Source organism: Girardinichthys multiradiatus, chromosome 20, assembly GCF_021462225.1.
Source record: "Girardinichthys multiradiatus isolate DD_20200921_A chromosome 20, DD_fGirMul_XY1, whole genome shotgun sequence".
In the NCBI taxonomy this organism is placed as follows: domain Eukaryota; kingdom Metazoa; phylum Chordata; class Actinopteri; order Cyprinodontiformes; family Goodeidae; genus Girardinichthys; species Girardinichthys multiradiatus.
The window spans coordinates 3,402,115-3,426,111 of NC_061812.1; the positions used below are offsets into that span (position 1 = coordinate 3,402,115).

Genomic DNA, 23,997 nt, shown 5'->3' on the forward strand with positions numbered 1-23,997 from the left:
CTTTATAAACGCTTGACTAAAAAACTCACGCTTTTTATTTCCTCCCAAATTTATAGATTAATATTTAATTGTTTGTACATTGAGAGGAAACTGGAACCAAAGTCAAATTCCTTGTTTGCAGAAACTTGGCGAATAAATCTGATTCTGATTGAAACAGAATTTATCAACCCCAGCTGGTGGTTTTTAGTCACCTGAAATGGTCGTGATGTTAAAACAAACAGGGACACTGAGCTCTGACTTATTTCAGAGACAGTATGATAATCTTAATAATTATAAATTATTGAAGTCATTATTGATTAATGAAGGTGAGTTTTTTTTTTTTTTTTTTTTTTGCTTAGATTATGCAGAGTTGGAAACCTTGTGTTGAGCCCGTCTAAAGTAGGTTTTACATTTGGCCCAGATCAGAGTGGATGTATGGGTGGATGGATGGATGGATGGATGGATGGATGGATGGATGGATGGATGGATGGATGGATGGATGGATGGATGGATGGATGGATGGATGGATGGAAAAAACTTTCTGCCGTTGCTACCAAAACAAACCAAATAAATGACATTTAGTTTTGGCTCCTCACTCAAAATAAATCTTAGTCCAGTTAAGGAATAGATGTGCTGTTTGCTAAACCTAATGAACAAATATTCAGCTTTCTATTCATCTTGGTTAATTTTCTCTGTCGGGTCTCTGCAGCTCGGGATGCATCTGTGTGTCGCCGGCTGGATAGAAGGAGGGAGGGTGGGATACCCGACCCGCTTCCCCTCGACCAATTGTGGCGACAACCATGTGGGCTTGGTTATGTACAAAGATCCAGTGGACCAGAGGAGCAAGTACGACGCCTACTGCTACAGGCTCAAAGGTACCACGGGTAGAAGTTGATTAGCTACCTTAAATTATATTTATGTACCGAAATCAGTGTCATAATTGATCAAAATTGAGTCTGAAGGACGAAGTATTTTGTCGCCGACTGAAGTCCATCAGACATCTAAAGAAGCAAGAAGATTCAGTGTGCTTATCACAATTAAGATTCAATTAGCATAAAAAAAAAAAAAAAAAAACCTTCAAGAATTTCATAAAAAAAGACCCAAATATGACCAACGTTGGGGGGAAGTTTTTTTATTTGAATAACAACAGACAAATTTCTTGAAGATTTTATGTAAAAAGAAGCACAAAGAAAAGGACAAAACAAAGATGCTAAGCTAATCCTAAACAGCTCCACTGCAGCTAGGAAGGGAAGTTCATGTATAAAAAAACTTTAATTTTCAAACTTAAAGTTAAAATGTTACCGTTTTCTGATAGGGATTTAAAGAAGGGTGTTTCACCACCTAGGACCTTTTTATTTTTGTGGGAGAGTTTAGGAGGAGGAATTCAGTCTCCAAACCACCTTTTGGTCCATTAGCTTCCAGCACCAGAACACCAGAGATTGAACAGAGAAATAAACAGCCTCTTCTGACTGATGAGGCTGTTTATTTTTTCGAAGCCACCTGTGTTTCTGCTTGGTGGCTGCGCCACCTCAGTCCCTCTTTTAGCAAGAGGGATAGCTCAGCTCTAACAGCCACAGTCTGCCCGGAGGTCACATCTAAAAAGGGAAGTGTCATTGGTCCCTCTTGGATGTGACCTCTGGGATGTTCAGAGGCTCTTCAGTTTGGTACCTGCTAGCATTCTTAAAGCTACTTTCTATGGATGCTGAGCACATCTAAGGTGTGGAGGAAAAACGGCACAAACGTTTGCAGGAACATCCCACAAAAAGGAGATAAAACTACAACAGATACAAAGTAAAAAAAAACATTTACCACGGCCAAATTCGGCAGAATGATCAGGCCTGACTCGGTCAAGCATAACCTCTTGCTGTTTCTAGTTTGTTTTATGGCCATTGAGTCTCTGAATCAGCTGCCTCAGGACCCGGCAGTTCCTGGGGGAAGGGTCATCACAAGGGCCTGATCAGCCAATCAGAGGCAGACGTTCGGAAAACAGCCGCCTTGTCATATTGGACTGATTATTTTTTTTAAATGGATTCTATTTGTATTAAACAAGAAGGTCAGCAAACTATCTTGGAGCTGACTCCATATTCAAACATGTTATCATTCTGTGGAATAAAGAGAGAGTTTCACACATTAAACACGTTTTAAAGTGAACTAATAGATTATTCAAAAGCTTTTGTGAATTTCAAAAGAAGCAACATATAATGAATCATATGAGATACTTGAGACGTATTGAACAACATTCAGACAAGCATAACAGCTCAGAGTCATAAAAACATTCATAATTTGAAGATTCAGAGTGAAGAGGTTGTTATGCATAAACTAAATGGTCCTTCAGGGATGTTTGAAAAGACTTTGTGAAAGCAGCAGATTTGCACACATTTTTGTTAGATTCAACAGTCAGAAATTCCTTCCTTATGAGCTAAAACATTTAATAATCTCTAAGCTTTCCAGTTTATGTTAAGTTTAATAGTTTAGTTTAATCCAGACTTGTTTTGCCCCAACATACAAAACCTTACAGCTTTGTAATGCAGCTCATAATGATGGGAATACTTCCCTCTGATGGTGATGTTTCTGTGCAGAAGTTTCATGTTCGTGCCCTGAAGGTTATGTTGGAAACGGTGACTTCTGCAACGGGGTCCTGACCAGCGTCCTGGCAACAAATGGCAACTTCTCCATCTTCTACAAGGTAAGTTTAAGAACCATCACAGAATCAGCAACCCGCTGGGGAACTGTTCTGTAATGTTTCTCTGCAGCTGATCTTACGGATCAGTACGTCCTTGGTATTTTGTGGACTTTTATAGCCGAAGTGTTTAACATTCAGGGCGATTTGTTGGTAAAATTCATTATTTTGTCCCAGTTTTTTGTGTAGAATTGCTTTAAAATTGGACTTCATGTGTTATACTTGAACAAACAGGAAACATTTCAAGATGCTCCTTATCTGCTCCTTTCTCACTTCGGTTCGGTTTATTAAAAACTTTTATATTGGTTAGGAGCTCCATAACATCACACTAGTAAGTTTTAATACAGTAAACCACACTTTAACTGTAAATCAGAGAAGCTTTCAGAGAAAAATAACATATAATTAAAGCTGCAAGCAACATTGAAGGCCCTCGCAGCTCAGCGCAACTCGGCCTGTGCAGCGACCATGGGAGCCTGGCATAGCGACCCGCACGCCACTGACATGGCCGTCGCTCAATTCCACGCGTTGCCACTACCTGACAATGAGCGAACTGTCATACGATGTTGGTTCATGGCGAGTTCTGCTGTGGCGAGAAGTTTTCAAAATTTGGGTGAAGTGTGACCTTTCTGATGGAAGCTGCACTCACTTGTTTATTAGTGGGCAGGGCTAAAATGATGTCATCAATTGACTGTGGCAACATGTCCATGATTAACTAATGATCATGTATACTACATTTCAAGTGGATCCGATGATGTATGAGGGAGATAGAGCACTTGAAGTGTCCTGGGGGCGCTATTTATCCAAATTCCAATGTAATCCAATAGAGGTGTTTGGGGGCTGACAAAGATCAACCATATTTATTTTGGAGTAATTCAGGCCATGCATGTGAAATTTAGACCCAAACGTATGGCCGTACCCTCCAGCCAAATCTGTTAGTACTGGAGATGAAGTTAGACCGTCGTGTTATCTGTCATTGGAGACAGTTTCATGTTGATTAGTTGAAGGAGATCAAATATGGCCCACACAGGGGTCAAATTTGGACCTTTTACAGTAAAACATGACACTTCCTGTTCTCAGGGGGCGGGGTTTAGAGGATGTCAAGATTTGACCATTGAATATTGTTCGGGACCACATGTGGACCAACACCAGAAGGTTTTGTGTGTGTGCGACGTACCTTGTAAGAGCTATAACAATTTTTATTATTTTGGCGAGTTGTCAACGTTTGAGGCCAGGCTCCGCCCCCTCAACATGCTCAAAAAGTCACACTTTTGATAACTTTAGATCCCCCATCCCTTCTGAGCAAACTGACCAAATTTCAAGCCGATCGATCAAAATCTCTAGGAGGAGTTCGATCAAATACGAAGGCTATAAACGTCAAAATGGGGTCCAAATTGAAACTTCAATCCAAGATGGCTGACTTCCTGTTTGGTGTAGGATGTGGGTGCAAGAGAGTTTTAGGTAGTTCTCGGGGAGTTTTACAAGTGTACCAAATTTCATAACTCTACGATAAAGTAAGGTCAATGCGGAGTCTTTTTTGAAAATTTCAGGGGGACGCTGTTGAGCCATTTTTATTGCGACTTTTGCAAACCCTTGAAATACGTAAATTTCACACACGACTGATGGCTCCGCCAAATTTGCTGACTTTTTGAATATGTTAAAGCCGCGAAAAAGGCAATTCCTTTATTGCCTGAATAATAATAATAAACGGAGCGATTACAATAGGCCCTTGCAGGCGTCCTGCTCGGGCCTAAAACAAACCCTAAAGTTTTATTAAAAAACAGCCAGGAGGATTGTTTTTGCAAAATGAGCATTTTAATAATTACAGTTTTAGTTTTGGTGTCTGGAAGGACTGCAGGGTAGATATTCACCAGTAAACCAGCTGCCTTCAGATGGACGGCAGAGAGACTACTAAACTACTGAATGAAAATGAAAACAATGAGGAAAATATAGTAAAAAATATATATAACGTGTTCAGAAAAATTCTTTGCTGAATTTGAAATCAATAACCTTTTTAACAGTCAGTCATTTTCTACAGCTTATTCCATAGTGGGTCGCGGGGGAGCTGGTGCCCATCTCCAGCAGTCTATGGGCGAGAGGCAGGGTACACCCGGGACAGGTCGCCAGTCCATCACAGGGCAACACACAAACAACCATGCACACACTCATTCATACACCTAAGGGCAATTTAGAGAGACCAATTAACTTAACAGGCATGTCTTTGGACTGCGGGAGGAAGCCGGAGTACCCGGTGAGAACCCACGCATGCACAGGGAGAACATGAAAACTCCATGCAGAAAGACCCCTGGCTGGAAATTGAACCCAGGACCTTCTTGCTGCAAGGCAACAGTGCTACCAACTGCACCACCGTGCAGCTCTACCTTTTTAACAATTGATTCTTAATGTTGTCAAGTAGTAGTATATACTAACATGGTGGCGAAAAGCAGATACAGACTCACATGTGGCCATCTTGATGTCAGGCATGATGAGATCACATCCAGAATTAGCTGCTCAGCTTAACAACAAAGGCAAATTGCAGTTGCGGCGCTACTTAACAACCCTTTTCCATGGGCTCTACCTTGGTCGGATCAACTCAGCCTGTTTTGTGTCCGTTTCCGGTACTGGCTTTTCCGGCCCGGTACTGGCTTGTTTGTTACCTGCTTATTAGCAGGTACTGTCGGGGCTGAACAGATAAATGTGACGTGACCAGACTGTTCACTGATTGTCCATCAGTGTGGTCAGCGGCATGAGAAAGTGTTCCTCAGGTAGAGAGTGACAGATTTTACCGCACACCGCAGCGCTTGGGAAAACTCTGAAAACTTGTCGCCATGTCGGTGGTTTTTATGGTCATCGTACAAGAGGGTGATCTGGACTCCATAATCTCACTGTTTTAAGAGGACATGATGTGCCACAGTGAGTGTTTATTTTACTTTGCACAGCAGGATGCTAATGGCTGGAAACACAACAGGTTTCCTGCCGAGTTTATATGGACTGTGCGGACATATTTTATGCAAGTTAGTGAGAGGAGATGAAGGTAAAATTTTGATAAAACGGAATGAGCTCCCATTGCAAGTAAAGATGCTCAACTCAAGGTACTCAAAGTCATCAACTTTACAAATCAAATTTGTAGCGTTAGGCTCACTGGCCTGTTAGCACTAAAGCAGTTAAACACCACAAACAAAGCAAAACACAATGAAATAAGCAATGTTGAAATTCCTTGATCCCAAACCAATTTCTTTGCCCAGACACAACCTCTTATGTGAACCGCTCTGATGAACAGGACAATGTCCGAATGGGGTCAGTGAGTTCAGCAGGTCCAATAAACAGAGAAGACGTAGCGGCTGGGGCAACTGTTCGCTTGGACTGGCACATGCTGACTGTATGCGGAGCTGCAGTTCCAATGCCATCTTTTTCAGGAAGTGGGGAAAAATCGGTTTCTCGACGTAGTTGGAGACACCGTCTCATCTTGAGAAATCTATAGTTCTTTCAAATTCTTTTCTGCAGGAGCTAGTCTTATATTCGCCGTGGTACAGTCACCAAATACAAAACAGCAGCCTTTACTTTGGATCCACGGTTTCTTTGAAGATACTGTCTTTTACTAGACCATCATGATCAAGACGTGTCCTCCCCAATGCAACCTGAGGTCTTCAGGTAAAGAGGAAGATATGCTGCTGTTCAATTATGTTCTTGTATGAGTAGTTTTACCTGGTGGTTACCTGGCTTATCGAGTGATTCGAGTGTTCAAAGCTTTCCAAAGCTGTCTGCGATGTTAGATGGAGTCTGTAGAGCGATCAACACTCAGACTGAAATGTTAAGAGAGCAGAATCGCAAGTTGGACACGATTCTTGAACAGAATCGCAGCCTGGCAGCGGTTGGACTCAGAGGTTAAAGGATATAAACTTGGAGAAGTTGTACGCTCGAGATCTGTGGAAAGTACCAGCAATTTGGCTATTTGGATTCGCAATTGAGACATACCAGTGTGGAGAATTAAAATCATGTAATTTCATGTTATTAGTTTAGTTTGCATGTGAGAACATTAAACTGAGATTTAACATGAGTGAGCCTTGGAGAGAGAGTCAGTAAGCGCAGGGGTCAGGGTGAAACTGGGGTTAGGGTCTCGGCAGCTGCAAGCCGTAAAAGCTGGCTGTAGGGACAATAAAGCAATAAATGTCAACTTTTGGCCGTTGTATAGATGCCACAAGGAAGCTTGGCTGATTTACAACACCTGACGGAAAAAGGGAAGGCACAATCAGTAAGCTTTGATGTCAACGGTATAAAGATGTACTGAAAACTTGTAATGACAGAGACATCTGGGTAAAGACAGCCATGCTTTGCTGAAAATCCATCTCTCTCTGTAAGGGCCCTTATATAACTTCTCTCTCCTTATGTTAATTCTCTATTCTTTTTTAATTTTGCTTCATTGTGGTATTTTGTGTAATCTTTTTGCATTAGAAATCATTGGACTTATTATCTTCCAAATTAAACTTGCGTTAATCTTAATTTCCTGCTCTTCATTTGTTCTTTCTCACGACATCCGGAATGGGAGAGGTTGAGGCCGCAAGGATATCAGTGATAGCAATATTTTACCTCAACACCAGTAAAACTCTTAAGGTTGTTGGAATTTCACAACTGCCTGAACCACAACATTTATTGTTTTTCTAAATCTGGCGCCCCAATGTGGCCTTGGCAACTTCTGCTAACTGGCTATCGACAAAATATCTCCTGGATGTTATAAAAACACGACGCTCTTCCCCAGCACTCCCCTACCAGCTGTGTGCTGAAAGGACTATGCAGCCGATTGATAAAACTTCCACCTCTCTTCTCAAGGACAATGGTGCTTCTATCAGTGTTGAGAGTCTAATTCTTACAAACACACTCAGACTTATATATATTCACACCCTCCAGATTCCACCGTACCCTTGATAAATCTTTACTTATGTGTGTGTTGATTACCCCTGCTGAGGTTTTTTGTGCTATTTCAGACTCTATTCTGCTAAGAATAGAGTCTGAAATATGATTTTTTTTTCCTTACTATCTTATTTTACCTAAATGTGTGATTTCATTACTTTTCATAGATTTTCAGATTTCTCAGAAGGATTACCAGCGAAAACCAAATATTATTAGTATTTGAAAATTTGACTAAAGCTGTTTTTACACCAATGACCAGAGATTTTATATTTCTTAGAAGGATTGTATTACAACAATTTCATACCAGTGAAAGCCAAACATTATTAGTATTTAAAAAGTTTGGACTAAAACTGTTTTATACCAGTGACCCAGCTTCTCTACTTAGACTCCAGTGAGCGCCCATGACGGTTACTATTTGAATGATGGGACCACAGCTGCCTCATACCAGCGACCTCAAGGATTAATATGATCATTTTTATAGCACACGATGAATTCCTTACCACAGAGGACTTAATGATCTAATTACCTCTATTAGAAAGATTGGATTAGAACCAGCTCTTACCAGTAAACCCCCAAGGATTATTAATGTCATTTGATTTGTTTTTCTATGTTTGATTTTCTGTATCCTTGTAATGTTTTTCCTGGTGTACAGCGCTTTGAGTGCCTTGTTGCTGAAAAGCGCTGTATAAATAAACAAACTTGACTTGACTTTTACTCCTCTGTACTTTACCCACCTCGAGTCACTTCACTGAACAAGGAACAAGAATGTTTTTACCAGATAGGTACACAGATGCACACAGTTATTGTTAAAGTGAGGCTTCTTGTTCTACCTGCTGAGCCTGTTGTATTGTTTGGAAGTCAAGCGATCATACAGGAAACAGTAGATATTGTCACTGGAAGTTCTTGGCACTGTCCCAACATGTAGACCTTACCTAATGGAAGTACTGGTGTCAAAGGTTTTATGTTGTAAAAACAATATTTTTGGACATGTGTGTATCTTCTGCTTGATTTGTGTTTTTAGCCAGCCTATCCCAGGGCGCTATTTCATAATATTTATATTTATTCATTTTTCTTTTTTTTTTTTTTCTAAAATAACAGACATAAAAGTTTTAAATGTTTTTTTTCTGTCTGACATAAGTTTCATAAATTAAATCAATAAGTTAATACTCATTGAGTAACTGATTGATCGTTTTACTTTCTGATTAATTTCAGAAAGTAAAATGGTTATTTTATAAAGAGTCGTTCCACTTAGAATAAATATTTCTTTTATCCCTTATAGTTTTGATCATTAGGGCTTACTGGTAAAGAAAACCCGAAATTCTGTCTCAGAAAATTAGAATAACACTCCTCTTGCATGAATTACTGCATCAATGCGCCTCAACATGGAGGAGATCAGCCTGTGGTTCTGCTGAGGTGTAATGGAAGCCCAGGTTGCTTAGATAGCAGCCTTCAGGTCATCTGCCTTGGTGGTTCTGGTGTCTCTCATCTTCCTCTTGACAGAACTCCAAAGATTCTCAATGGGGTTCGGGTCAGGTCAGTTTGCTGGCCAATCATGCACATTAACACCATGGTCAGTGGACCAGCTTTTGGTACCTTAGGCAGTGTGGACTGGTACCAAGTCCTGCTGGAAAATAAAATTGGCATCTCCATACAGCTTGTCAGCAGAGGGAAGCATGAAGTGCTCTAAAATGTTCTGGTTGATGGCTGCATTGACTGTGAACTTCAAAAAACCCAGTGGACCAGAACCAGCAGATGACATGGTACCCTAAACCATCACTGACGGTAGAAACATCACACTGGACTTCCAGCAACATGGATTTTGTTCCTCTCCTCTGTTCCTCCACACTCTGGGACCTTGATTTCTAAATGAAATGCAGAATTTACTTTCGTCTAAAAACAGAACTTTGGACCATTGAGCAGCAGTTCAGTTCCTTTTTGTCCTCAGCCCAGGTAAGATGCTTCTGACGTTTTTTCTGGTTCAGGAGTGGCTCGACACGAGGGATGCGACATTTGTAGTCCATGTCTAGTATAGGTCTGTGTGTGGTGGGTCTTGATGCACCGACTTCAGCCCCAGTCCACTCCTTGTGAAACTCCCCCGAATTCTTGAATGGGTTTTGCTTGACAATCCTCTCAAGGCTGCAGTCCTCCCTGTTGCTGGTGCACCTTTTCCTAACTCATTTCTTCCTTTCACTCAATTTTCTGTTAAAATGCTTGGATACAGAACTCTGAACAACCAGCTTGTTCAGCAGTGACCTTTAGTGGCTTCCCCTCCTGGTGAAGGGTGTCAATGACCACGTCTTCTGGACATCTGTCCAGTCAGCACTCCTCTCCATGATTGTTTGACCTATGACCCAGAGTCCTATGACCCAGGGTGAGAGACCATTTAAAAGCTCAGGAAACCTTTGCAGGTGTTTTAAGTTAATTAGCTGATTAGGCTGTGACACCATTAGTGTCCAATAATGAACATTTTCACAGTATTCTAATTTTCTGAGACACTGAATTATGGAGTTTCTTTACCTGTAAGTCATAATCATCAAAATGACAAGAAACTTGGAATATATCGCTCTATGTGTCATGATTCTATAACGTTTCCCTTTCTGACCTGACTGGCAAAAAATTATTGCACTTTTACACTATATTCAAATGTTTTGAGATGTACCTGTAGTGTGTAAATAAGTAAAGCTACTCGTATATAGGAGATAACGAGGGTGTGCTGTGAAGGTTTTGCATCACCACCATTGATGAAAGTATCATATAAACCACTATATGTGGAGGAAGCAAAGTCTCAATTCATCCAGGAGGAAAACAGAAAATGTTTGAGTTAAACTGATCCAAGCAGAGGTTTAATAGACGAGAGAAAATAAAATTTTGTTTAGCAGAAGTATGACGAGGACACCACCAACCAGGACGTTTTCATAGCTGATGATTTATAAAAATCCAGCCGGACCAGGTACAAACTGAACCTCCTAAAACCAGGAACAGATGTCAGAAACACTGAATGTTTGTCGGGGTTCCTGACCTGCAGAGGTGGAGGTCTTTACAGAGAGCTCTCACACACACACACACACATACACAGAAGCATGCTGTGAGGTCCTCTGATAAGAGACTCCATAATAAATCGGGTATTGGAAGATCCACTCAGAAACTGTCACTTCTGTAGCTGTTTGCTCTAGAGAAAAGTACAGAACCATGGTTTGTTTTGGGTTTTTAAATCTGGATGAACTTATTTTTTAGCTGCTGTTGGACTACAGCGGCTCATCCTCTGACGGCCAGCAGCTCATCAACGTGTTGGATCACAGGAAGTCCGAAGTCACCCTGTTTGTTCCTCATAACTCTGGATTCACTCAGAACCAGGTGAGCTGCAGCATCTACTCTTTAAGGCTTGCTTTAAATAAATGGGAAAGGAGCCGTTAGTTACTGGTTCTTATCTCAGGAAACACCACTGAAAATGGGAGTTTATCAACAAATGTACTCCTTTCTGATTAAAAACCCAGAACAGTCTCTTAGATGCTTTCCAGTCAGGTTTGTGACCCCATCTCAATACTAAGAATGCACAGGTGAATGACATGGTCCTCAGCTTGGATGGATCAGAACCTTCTGCCTCAGTTTTACAGGATCTCAGTGTTGAAGCATTTAGTTTCTTTGCTTCTCAGCTCTGGAACAAACTCCCTGAAAACCTGAGAATTGATTGGCTTCTTTAAATCATGACTAAGGACATCAGCCCCTATTTTACTGCAGTTTACCCCTAAAGGTCTATATTTATTTTATCATGTCTCAACTGTTTGTTTCACATTCGCATTTTAACATTTTCTTGACATTTCCTTAAGTTTTTTAATTAAATTTAACCTCTTTCCTTGTTTTCCTGTAAAGCACCTTAAATTTCCTTGTGTTTGACTGCCGATGCTTGACCCAAACTATAGAACAATGATCCCAGATATGACAGCAAATTTCCAACCGGAAAAGTCCAGACTTCAGCCTGATTAGCTTAGATTTTACTCTGACTAATTGTGGCCCATTGGACCTGCTTAGAACCCGCATGTGTAGTGAAACTGAGCCAGTTTTTGTTCTGTTGGTACTTTTAGACTCTTTCTGGACGAGATCTGGAGTACCACATCTCAACCAATCACAGCATACGACCATATAAGGAACTAAGGCATCAGGAAGTGATCTCATCAATGCTGGGGTTCAATCTGACCGTTACCTATGGCAACAACGAGGTCAGTACACACAGCAGTAACACCACAAACCAAACCTAAAGGTGGTCAGCATAACTTTATTCCTACTGACTGTCTTGGGAAAACCCGAACAGGAAGCAGATTTACTTGAATATTAAATATGAAAACAATCAGCAGAGAAACTAATAAAAGTCTGAAAGTTTTAGATTTTTGTGTGTCTTTAGAAAAACTCAACTATAAGTTGGGATTTCAGAGTAAACAGCGCTGCAAACAGGAGAACGTTGAATTTAAGGAGAGCGTTAAATGCTCAGCCAATCAGAGGGGAGGGAAACAGGAAGTTAAACTGCAGCTAATGAGTAATAACTGGAAGAACAATGAAGGCGGGTGTAAAAATAAATATGAAAAAGTACTGTTAGACATTACAAGACTGAACCTCAATGCCTAGAGCCAACGAGGATCTGGACCCTCACTGATGAAAACTGATGTAACATTTAATGGTCAGTTCTTCAAATCAGGTCTGAAATTATTGCTGTTTACTGCAGCTTAGCCATAAAGGTCCACATTTATCTTCTCATCCAGAACTGTGGTTGGGGAAACAAGTGCTGGAAGTGACTGGAGCATTTCCTGGTTTTTGTTCATAAAATCAGTCTGAGAGCTGTTCCATAACCAGATGAAGAAAAACCAGTTTAACCTCAGTCACTCGCTGCTTTTGGAGAAGTTCTTTCTCTTATTCCCAGACTTTGAAAAAGAATGATTCACGTGTTCATCTTACGTAATGATCTCTATTTTGGTTTGAGCCAGTGTTTGCTCACTCCTCTATAACCCCTCCAAATCGCTGCAGCTTGACCCCTGACATGACCCCGTCTCCCTGTCGAATTGAAACATCTTGGCGATTTTATGGCAGTTGATGGTCTGGCACCTCCTTATGTTCCAGACCTTTTCACTCTGTTCACTCCAAGGATTAGAAATGCTCAAGGATGTACGAAGAAGCAGATTAAAGTATGACTAACTGGCCTGAAACAACCCGCCCCAGCACATCAGAACCTCACAGAACCTCACAAACATTTTTAAAATTAGCTTGAAATCCTGTCTTTATTCCCTGCCTTTAAACTGGACTGAGTTGTGACTCATTCATCACTGTGCTGGTTTTTTTGCTTTAGTTATTAACATTTATTAAGTATTCACCCCCTTTAGATGTTTCATCATTTCAGTGCTTTTCTAATTGAAATCCTCATCAATATAATTGGACAATAATAAAACAAAAAATACTTTAATATCACAGTGAAAACAGTTTTACAAACGAATATAATAGAATCCATCATTATGAAATGAAAGGAGTACAGTCCAGCTTAGATCTGCACAGAACACTCTGTCCTTACGGACTGACCCAGAAGACCGGACCGGAGGCCCCGTGGACATCTAAAAGCTCCTAGGAGATCTCACCTGGACGTCAGCTTGTCAGAAACAGGAGTGCTTTGGAGGGATGGTTGGTTTTTACGCTTTTAATATCATAATTAGAGAACCTCAGGTTTATTGATTACAATGTGTTAGAGATGAAGAGGAAGTTGGTTTCAACAGGACGAGCTCCTTCTAGCGACATAACGGGAAGTTCTCTGTTAAACCAGTGAGGGTGAAATGCACAGTGGGAGAAGGTGATGCCAATTTAACCGGACAAAAGAAGAAACTTGTTATCTCCATCAAGGAGCTTTCGTTTTCTTTACCATTGGCCTGTCTGTCTGTCTGTCAGTAAAATATCTCAAAACGTTCTGGACAGATTTGGATGAAATTTTCAGACGAGGTGTGCATTAGGACAAGGAACAGATGGTTGGATTTTGGTGGTGATGAGGATCACCATCTGAATCCAGGATTATTGGCAGACCCTGGTGTCACAGCTTGGTTCCTCACCCTGTCAGCGGCTGACACGCCGTGGCCTTGGTGGAGGTCTGCACTCTGATTCAGTTTAGAAAAGCACTGAAAGTGTGAAACATCCAAGGGGGTTGAATACTTTTTGTATGAATTGTATGGACAAACACTCAGAAATAAATGTAACTTAATGCGACACATTATTGAAAAGATCTGGGGAAGACTTCATCTTTTTATCAGTTTTTATATTTTATCTAGATGTTTTTAGTTGACATTTCTGTTTGAAGTGAAAACTAAGCGAGGACGTCTCCACTGGTTTTCTGTGGTTTCCTGTCAGAGCTGTAAACTGGTGAACCAGCGGCTGCTGCTGGAGTGGGACATTCCTGCTGTGAACGGGATCATCCACGTCCTCGAGGCGCCGCTGACGGCCCCCGCGCCCCCGGTGAGTCACCGTGATGGTGTGGAGATGTTTCCAGACATCACCCAGACTTGAGCTCTGAGCTTCCACAGAGCGACCATCAGAGGGATGAGGTATTTTCTTCTGGGTTGAAGGTAGTTCTGGTGGCTGCAGTGAAAACAGGAACCTGGAATGAATATCCTATAGATGCAAACAATATAATAAAATTAAGACTGTTAGTCTGGGGATCTTGGCTGTTTTTTAAGATTTTAGTAAAGACTATTAATTTAAAGCTTTTATTAGATAAAAATTAAGAGTGGCAGTCACATAAAGTAATATATATTATATAATATATATATTATATAGATTTACCACACAGAGTGAACAATTTCAAGCCTGTAATTTTGATGAATAAAAACCCAACATTCAGTGTCTCGGAACATCAGATTAATAAACACAAATGTCAGACTTCTGAAAGGTTTGTTCATTTCTGGGCTCTCAGTTCTGGGTCTGGGCTCCTTTTGCATCATATACTGCATCAGTACGGTGTGGCATGTGGCTCTGCTGAGGTGTTCTGGAAGTCCAAGTTTTTGACCTATACTTGTATTAAAACAGGACAGTGCCTTGCAAAAGTATTCATAGCCCTTGATTTTAGTTTTCTACATTTTGAACATTACAAGTGATGTTCATTTGGATCTTCTTTGATAGACGAACAGCAAGCAGAGCATATTGTGACGTGGAAGGAAAGCGATGCATGGTTTTCTTACAGCCAAACATTTAAAGTGTTGCATGTTTTTGCATCCAGCCCCCTTGAGTCGGTGCTCTGCTGAACTTTTGGTGCAACTGCAGCCAGAGTCTTTCAGGGTCTCCGTTGTACATCTAGAAATGGATTATTTTACTTCTTCAGAAAAGGCCTGTGGATAAAGTTGTTGCTCAGTTCTTCCAAGTGTTGCTGGAGTCTCCACCTCACTAGAAATGTGATTTCATACGATAACCTGCTGGCCATTCATGGAGGTTAACTTCTGTTTGCTGCTTCTGCTAAAATTATATTAAATATTTAAACATTGTGGCTATTTCTGCATTGATGCAGAATTAATATCAGATTTCATGAAGTTAGGTTAAAGATCCTCACTGGATCAACCTCTCCTCATACAGGCGTCTTCAGTTCAAGTCTGTTGGATGAAGGTGACTCAGGGTTCTGTCTGAAGGTCAAAGAGGAAATATGTCTGGCTGTAAAGTGTGTGTCACACATGGCCTGCATGCGGCGAACATCGAATGAAACTGCAGGATCCTCAGTCCACCTGGAGACATAAATCAGCTCCAACCTGGGCTACAGCGCTCAACCCGGCCGCTCTGGGTTTGAGTCCGGAACCTGGAGACCTTTGCCAAATGTCTTTCCCTATCTCTCTCCCCCTATTTTTCCTGTCTGGCTACTGTCGGAAAAATAAAAAACTATTTAAATAAAAAGCTTCAAGTGCCACAAAAAACAAAAAAAGGAAAGAAATTAGCTCCGACCCAAAAACTTCTAAGATCTGAAGAGTTTCAGGTTCCTTAATCCCTTGAAGATGAAAGATAAAACCCATCTGTCCAGTTTCACTCATTTTTGTTTTATTCCACAAATTAAACTGTTCAGACATTGAGCCTGAACACATGAACCGCAGTAGCGTTAAATGAGGGATGTCTTCTGGTACCAGAACCAACAAACTGACACCAACAAGGATGGCCCTTCTGATCCACTGACCTCAGAAGTGTCTGAAAAAAAACAAAGAGGAGATGAGGATATTTTAGGGTTTTATTCTTTTAAAAGATCCACCACAGCCACCAGGAGGCGCTGTAACCATCCTGCCTCTTCTGATTGGCTGCCATTTGTTTTGTTGCCGGGCAGTTTAATGGCAGAGAGCAGATGGCTGTGCTTAATTTGTTGGAAATTAGGACTCAATCTGCTGCTTTTCCAGAACATCAGAACTCTACTCCATATTCATGATGAGGAGCACAGGTGATGAAGAGGAGATGAGACTGATGGTTCCATTCATCATCAGGGATCCACAAGCCGAGCTGAACTGCTTTAAAACCGGCTTTCCTTCACAGACGTGTAGGACCTCTGTAGCAGGACCTGGACAGAACCTTCTCTTCTCAGCTTTAATAAACATCTAAAGCTGTTTTTTATTCCCATCTGTGGAGCTTTTCGTCTTTAAAGTCAAGGTTGAATCCATTTATCCAGTCAGAACCACAAGGTCCGTTATTAAAGTTTAATTTGTAGGTGGTAAACATGGTTGTTATGTGAGGAACCCTGTGAGTCTTGATCCGGTCCAAAGTTTTATTTCACCATCAGCGAGCTCCAGAGGTCTCAGTCATCCAAACTTCTGAAGCTCTACGAGTTTTCATTTGGACTGATCCACAGTTCTTGTTCAGTTTCTGACCTACGTGGTTCTGGCTCCTTGAAAGGAAAACACACAGAACTGAGGACTGGACCAGGACCGTTCTCCAGTTCTGGATATGACCTATGTACTGGTTACTTATTTTGTTCCAATAGTTTCCACACAGAGGAACATCGGATCTAAAATGTTTGGTCGTTCCTTTTTTCTCCAGGTGATCCACAGCAGCTCCAGAGGCCACGCCCACTCCAGTGGCATCGTGTCGGCCATATTGGTTTCATTGTTGGCTTGTGTGTTGGCGGCTCTGGGATACTACCTCTTCAGGCACAAGATGGACGCCTTCCGCTTCCACTACTTCAAAGTAAGACCTTCAGACATGGTTGGACCCATGTTGGTTTAACCCCGCCTTCGATGTTTTAAGATCTTTATCCTTATCTGTTATTTTCAACCTTTAATGAACCTCCAGCACCGTTTAGAAAGGTGTCACTGTGACACAGCTGCTGGTTTCATCTGTGCTGAATGTTTGGATTTCATAAAGAATCTGGACTCCACTGGATCCGTCCAACACAAAAAAGACTTTAACCGATCCAACCTGAACCAGTTGATCCTATGCGGAAACCTTTTCATGAACTGTTCATCTTTATTCTCACATTTACCCCAAAGTTATTGGTTAGAGATCTTCAGCTTTCAGGTGAAAGTTCAGGAGGAACCTAAAATGCACTTTGATCTTTATAGGTGACCTTCTCTAAATGTTTGAATGCACATCTGGTTCTGCCCTCCAGAACCGGATGATGAATGTCTCTCAATCCCAGGCACATTTCAGGGAGGTAAGAGGCACCTTAGTGTCATGTCAGACCATAAGAAACCGTTTACATCAGCTTGGTCTGCATGTTAGATGACCTGCAAGGTCACCTGACCCCACCACCTGGGGCGTCATCCAGCATGGACCAGGAAGCATCTATGCTAAATGTAGGACCAGTGGACCTTGGTGCTGTTATCTGGTGAAAGTAGATTCATATTGAGCAGAAATGATGATCCAACGATGTTGGAGACATCAAGGAGAGCTCTATGCATCAACCACGGTTGTCAACAGACCTGCCTTGGTGGTGGAGGTGTTACAGGGTGGGCAGGTGGGTCTAATCGGAACAGAACTCACTCTGAATGGTCCAGAGACAAGCCCATACTACCCTAATAACACAATTAATCCAGTCATTGTGGCCCTGCATGAACAACACAGGCCTAATTTCATCCTCATGGACGACAATGCTTCAGATCATCCAGGTACCTCAGATGGAGAGGCCCGTCTCCAGACCTGAGTCCCATAGAAAACCTATAGGATCAGCAGAGTCTCCATCTAGAGACTCGTAACTCTGTACCCCAGAACCTCAATGACCTGAGGGTCGCCCTTCAAGGAGGGAAGATGCTCTACCTCAGCAGACAATAAGGTGACTTGTGAACATCATGAGATGTTGCCGTCAAGCTGGTCACATGACATGCTATTGAGACGTTGTTGTGGTCTACACAAGATGTTGGAGATGTTTGACCCTGCTGCTGTGTCCTTACAGAATGAGGATGAAGATGCTGCTGCAGGTGGACCAACCAAACCAACGCTGATCTCCATCCCAAATCCTCTGTACAGCGGCTCCAGGGCCTTCACCGAGCCGTTCGGGGTGAGTCCGTCTGCATGGTTCTGGATGTACAGTACCGGTCAGATGGAGGTTCTACTTATTAGAATATTTTAACAGAACCAGACCTGTTTCTGTCACTGCTCAACATGTTCCAGCCACAAACAGACCTTCAGATGTTCTCTCTCTCTCTCTCTCTCACACAGGAGACAAGTTCAGCAGCAGAACCAGCTGAGCCTAAAGAACCTCCAAACATTCTGGACTTGGACCAGTAAAATCTGTTTAATGGACTCTAATGAAATCAGATTCTTCTCTATCCTGAAATCAGATTCTTCTCTATCCTGAAATCAGATTCTTCTCTATCCTGAAAGAAAATAAAGTTGTTCACTAAAACAAATGTTGTGCTAAATGTTCTCGTCTTCATTAGTTCTTAGCCCTGAAACCGGCCTGCAGGGGGCGCCACCTCTGGCTACAAACAGTGCCACAGCTCTAAGAAGGTATTACTGGTATCAAAGCTTCTGTAAAATAGAAAGTTAATGTTCTTGTACTAACTAACTATAGCTAGGCTGAGATCCTCATAATCACGTTTATTAATAAAAAATCCTGCAGGAGCTCGATTGTTCTGTTCAACCCTAATCTGCTACAAGGAGATTTAAAACTGGTTAACCACAGCTGCACAGTTTCTACACCTTTTCAAACATTTCATCTCACCGCTGCGGAGTCCAGGGTTCAGCCTTGTAGAAGTATTCACACCCTGGAGCTTTTTCACATTTTGCCATGAAGCAACCACAAAACCGGATTTTATTTCATAAATTAAAGAAAAAGGTAGAAGGAAAATGATTCATGGTTTTATTCACCGAGGGAGTTCTCCTCGTCTGTGCTGGTTGGTGCTTACATACCTCCTCAAGGCTCCACTTCAGATGCTGAAAAACAACTGGCTGAGCTGATAACAGATGTGGAGAAAAAGATCTAGATTCTCTCATCATTGTTCTTGGGGATTTTAACAGTGCGAACCTCTCCAATGAACTTCCCAAATACAGACAGCATGTTAAAGGTCCCACCAGGGATAAAAACACTCTGTACCACTGCTACACAACTTTGAAGGATGCATATCATGCTGTCACCAGGGCTGCTTTGGGACTTTCTGACCACTCTCTGGTCCATCTCATCCCAACCTACAGGCAGAAATTAAAAGCTTCCAAACCTGTGGTTCAGACTGTTAAGAAGTGGACTGATGAGTCAAAGCAGATGTTACAGGCCTGCTCTGACTGCACAGATTGGACTGTTTTTAAAACTTCAGCTGATTTAAACCCACTCACTGAGGTGGTGACATCATGCTTCAGTTTCTGTGAGGACGCGTGTGTGCAGACCAAGACCTTCAGCACATACAATAACAATAAACCTTGGTTCACTTCTCATCTAAGGCAGCTGCGCAGGGATGAGGAAGAGGTTCACAGCAGTGGGACCGGGTCCTGTATAAGCAGGCCAGGAACAAACTAACCAAGGAGATCAAAGCAGTGAAGAGAAGCTAAAGAAAAGCTTCTCATATGGAGACGCTTCTGTTTGGAAGAGTTTGAAAAACCTGACTGCCTACAGGAGACCTTCCTCCCAACCCTGAGCAGAATCCTAATCTCCTAAATCGGTTGGATGGCTTCTACTGCAGGTATGAAAAGCAGCAGTTCACACCTCAACCTAACTCCTCCACATCTCATTCAGACACAAATTGTCATTCACCAACCACCCCCCTAGCTTCAGACCCCCTGCCTGCACAAAGGATCTCAGAGGAAGATGTAAATAGGATCTTTCAATGCCTGAAAACAAAGGTGGCCTCAGGACCTGAGATGGTCCTCACACATAGACACTGTTCGGAAGAAGGCCCAGCAGAGACTGTACTTCCTGAGGCAACTCAAGAAGTTCATCCTTCCTCAGAAGCTGCTGGTCATCTTCTACACTGCCATCATTCAGTCTGTTCTGTCTTCATCCATCTCAGTGTGGTTTGGTTCATCCACAAAACAGGACAGGTCCAGATTGCAACGAATCATCAGGGCTGCAGAGAGAATAATCAGGGCTGACCTTCCCTCCATCCAGGACTTATACAGGTCAAGGGTCAGGAAAAGGGCAGTTAACATCTCTGCAGACCCCACACACCCTGCACACAAACTGTTTAGGCTTTTACCTTCAGGTGGCGCTACAGAGACAGTTTCTTCCCCCAGGATGTTTCTCTGATGAACACTTAACAGTCAGAGCTCCAGAACAACACCATGCATACTTGGACTGATCTCACATTATATTCTATAGGAAAGTCAATGGTGTTTATATGTACATTTAAAAAATATTCTTTATTATTAAGAGCAAAGTGTACCAGAGTCAAATTCCTTGTTTGTCTGAACAAACTCGGCAATAAAGCCGATTCTGATTCTGGTTTTTAGCTTCACAGATGAAAACTGAAGAGTGGGCCATGTTTTCAGACCCCTGATACTCTCTAATCAGTAACCAGAGTCCAGCTGTCTGTAAATTAATCTCAGTCTAACTGCAGATGTTCCGTTTCTGGCCTCAGAGGTTTGTTAGAAAACAACCACAATCATGAAGCCCAAGGAACACGGCAGACAGGTCAGGGAGAACATTGTGGAGAAGTTTAGAGCTTACAGGGTTCGCTTTTACTACAATATCCCAAGCTCTGAAGATCTCCCAGAGCTCTGATCAACCGATCTGAACATGGAGAGGATGGACCAACTGCAGACCTACCAAGACATGGAGGTCCACCTAAACTGACAGGCTGGACAAGGAGAGCGTTAATCAGAGAAGAAGCAAAGAGGCCTGTGGTAACTCTAGGGGAGCTGCAGAGATCTACAGCTCTGGTGGAAGAATCTGAAGAAAGCAACTATTAATCATTGCAAATTTGACTTTCATGCAGGAGTTGCAAGAAGAAAGCAAGTAGAAGTCAATTTTGACAACCCATGGAGGAGACACAGCAAACATCTGGAAGGTGCTCTGCTGAGACTATAAAGTAATTTTTTGACCTACATGAGGTCAACACTCAGCATCTCCAGGAACAAACTACCCCCATGGTGAAACATAGTGGTGGCGGCATCATGCCTCTGTGATGCTTTCGTTCCACGGGAAAAGAGGAAGCTGGATGGAGCTAAATCCAGGACAATGCTGGAAGAGCATGTTAGACTGTTGGAGACTACAGACTGGGGTGGATGTTCATCTTCTAGCAGAACGGCGCCAAACATGCAGCCAGAGCTACTATGGGATGGTTTAGATCAAAGCAAATTCATGTGCTAGAATGGCCTAGTCAAAGTCCAGACCTAAACCTAAACAGACAATCTGTGGCAAAAGTTAATTTTCGTGGATGCTCTCCATCCAACTTGACTGAGCTTGAGATGTTTCACAAAATGCAGAGAAATTCATACAAGTATTTATTCTGGGGAGCAGAATAAAAATTCAGACCAAATTTTAAGAATTATTTGTAAAAACACAAAGTTAAACTCCATATTTTCCTTCCTCTTTACAATCAGGCACAACTTTGTGTCGGTCTATCATAGAAAATTGCAACAAAATACAAGTTTGTGGCTGTAATGTAACTAAATGCGAGAAGGTTCAAAGGTGTAAAAACTTCTGGAAGTTTCTGTATTTAAGCTCGGAATTTGTCTTCTGGGATTGGAGTCTTTAACGTCCTACATAAACCACTGCAGATGCATGAAGTCCTGCGTGATGAAGGCATGAAGAAGACATGAAGTACTGAGTAATGAAGGCATGAAGTCCTGCGTGATGAAGGCATGAAGAAGACATGAAGTACTGAGTGATGAAGGCATGAAGTCCTGCGTGATGAAGGCATGAAGTACTGAGTGATGAAGGCATGAAGTCCTGCGTGATGAAGGCATGAAGAAGACATGAAGTACTGAGTGATGAAGGCATGAAGTCCTGCGTGATGAAGGCATGAAGTACTGAGTGATGAAGGCATGAAGTACTGAGTGATGAAGGCATGAAGTCCTGCGTGATGAAGGCATGAAGTACTGAGTGATGAAGGCATGAAGTCTTGCGTGATGAAGACATGAAGTCCTGCGTGATGAAGGCATGAAGTACTGAGTGATGAAGGCATGAAGTCCTGCGTGATGAAGGCATGAAGTACTGAGTGATGAAGGCATGAAGTCCTGCGTGATGAAGGCATGAAGTCCTGCGTGATGAAGGCATGAAGTACTGAGTGATGAAGGCATGAAGTCCTGCGTGATGAAGGCATGAAGTCCTGCGTGATGAAGGCATGAAGTCCTGCGTGATGAAGGCATGAAGTACTGAGTGATGAAGGCATGAAGTCCTGCGTGATGAAGGCATGAAGTACTGAGTGATGAAGGCATGAAGTCCTGCGTGATGAAGGCATGAAGAAGACATGAAGTACTGAGTGATGAAGGCATGAAGTCCTGCGTGATGAAGGCATGAAGTCCTGCGTGATGAAGGCATGAAGTCCTGCGTGATGAAGGCATGAAGTCCTGCGTGATGAAGGCATGAAGTCCTGCGTGATGAAGGCATGAAGTACTGAGTGATGAAGGCATGAAGTCTTGCGTGATGAAGACATGAAGTCCTGCGTGATGAAGGCATGAAGTCCTGCGTGATGAAGGCATGAAGTACTGAGTGATGAAGGCATGAAGTCTTGCGTGATGAAGACATGAAGTCCTGCGTGATGAAGGCATGAAGTACTGAGTGATGAAGGCATGAAGTCCTGCGTGATGAAGGCATGAAGTACTGAGTGATGAAGGCATGAAGTCCTGCGTGATGAAGGCATGAAGTCCTGCGTGATGAAGGCATGAAGTACTGAGTGATGAAGGCATGAAGTCCTGCGTGATGAAGGCATGAAGTCCTGCGTGATGAAGGCATGAAGTCCTGCGTGATGAAGGCATGAAGTACTGAGTGATGAAGGCATGAAGTCCTGCGTGATGAAGGCATGAAGTACTGAGTGATGAAGGCATGAAGTCCTGCGTGATGAAGGCATGAAGAAGACATGAAGTACTGAGTGATGAAGGCATGAAGTCCTGCGTGATGAAGGCATGAAGTCCTGCGTGATGAAGGCATGAAGTCCTGCGTGATGAAGGCATGAAGTCCTGCGTGATGAAGGCATGAAGTCGTGCGTGATGAAGGCATGAAGTCCTGCGTGATGAAGGCATGAAGTCGTGCGTGATGAAGGCATGAAGTCCTGCGTGATGAAGGCATGAAGTCGTGCGTGATGAAGGCATGAAGTCGTGCGTGTCGTGCGTGATGAAGGCATGAAGTCCTGCGTGATGAAGGCATGAAGTCGTGCGTGATGAACGCATGAAGTCCTGCGTGATGAAGGCATGAAGTCCTGCGTGATGAAGGCATGAAGTCCTGCGTGATGAAGGCATGAAGTCCTGCGTGATGAAGGCATGAAGTCGTGCGTGATGAACGCATGAAGTCCTGCGTGATGAAGGCATGAAGTCCTGTGTGATGAAGGCATGAAGTCGTGCGTGATGAACGCATGAAGTCCTGCGTGATGAAGGCATGAAGTCCTGCGTGATGAAGGCATGAAGTCTTGTGTGATGAAGGCATGAAGTCGTGCGTGATGAACGCATGAAGTCCTGTGTGATGAAGGCATGAAGTCCTGCGTGATGAACGCATGAAGTCCTGCGTGATGAAGGCATGAAGTCCTGCGTGATGAAGGCATGAAGTCCTGCGTGATGAAGGCATGAAGTCCTGCGTGATGAAGGCATGAAGTCCTGCGTGATGAAGGCATGAAGTCGTGCGTGATGAACGCATGAAGTCCTGCGTGATGAAGGCATGAAGTCCTGTGTGATGAAGGCATGAAGTCGTGCGTGATGAACGCATGAAGTCCTGCGTGATGAAGGCATGAAGTCCTGCGTGATGAAGGCATGAAGTCGTGCGTGATGAACGCATGAAGTCCTGCGTGATGAAGGCATGAAGTCCTGTGTGATGAAGGCATGAAGTCGTGCGTGATGAACGCATGAAGTCCTGCGTGATGAAGGCA

At 42.6% G+C, this 23,997-nt stretch overlaps 2 protein-coding genes across 5 annotated transcripts in view; one reads left to right on the forward strand and one right to left on the reverse strand.

The window, feature by feature from the left end:
* stab1 (stabilin 1) overlaps positions 1-18,346 on the forward strand; it is a 101,036-nt gene extending 82,690 nt beyond the window's left edge. For all 3 annotated transcript variants that reach the window (XM_047347840.1, XM_047347841.1, XM_047347843.1), the window contains 8 exons: positions 689-854; positions 2,559-2,665; positions 10,799-10,918; positions 11,647-11,781; positions 13,940-14,044; positions 16,589-16,735; positions 17,940-18,044; positions 18,206-18,346. In XM_047347840.1, the coding sequence (XP_047203796.1) occupies positions 689-854; positions 2,559-2,665; positions 10,799-10,918; positions 11,647-11,781; positions 13,940-14,044; positions 16,589-16,735; positions 17,940-18,044; positions 18,206-18,274 (954 nt within the window). In that variant the 3' untranslated portion in view covers positions 18,275-18,346. The remainder of the gene's footprint in view (positions 1-688; positions 855-2,558; positions 2,666-10,798; positions 10,919-11,646; positions 11,782-13,939; positions 14,045-16,588; positions 16,736-17,939; positions 18,045-18,205) is intronic.
* The window catches only part of ccdc71 (coiled-coil domain containing 71), a 48,250-nt gene continuing 38,287 nt past the window's right edge, over positions 14,035-23,997 (reverse strand). Inside the window, exon 3 of one of the 2 annotated variants that reach the window (XR_007035442.1) lies at positions 14,035-14,167. The gene's annotated coding sequence lies outside the window, so the exon portion shown is untranslated. Of the gene's footprint in view, positions 14,201-23,997 lie in introns of both variants that reach the window. The other variant, XR_007035443.1, reaches the window with a different exon arrangement.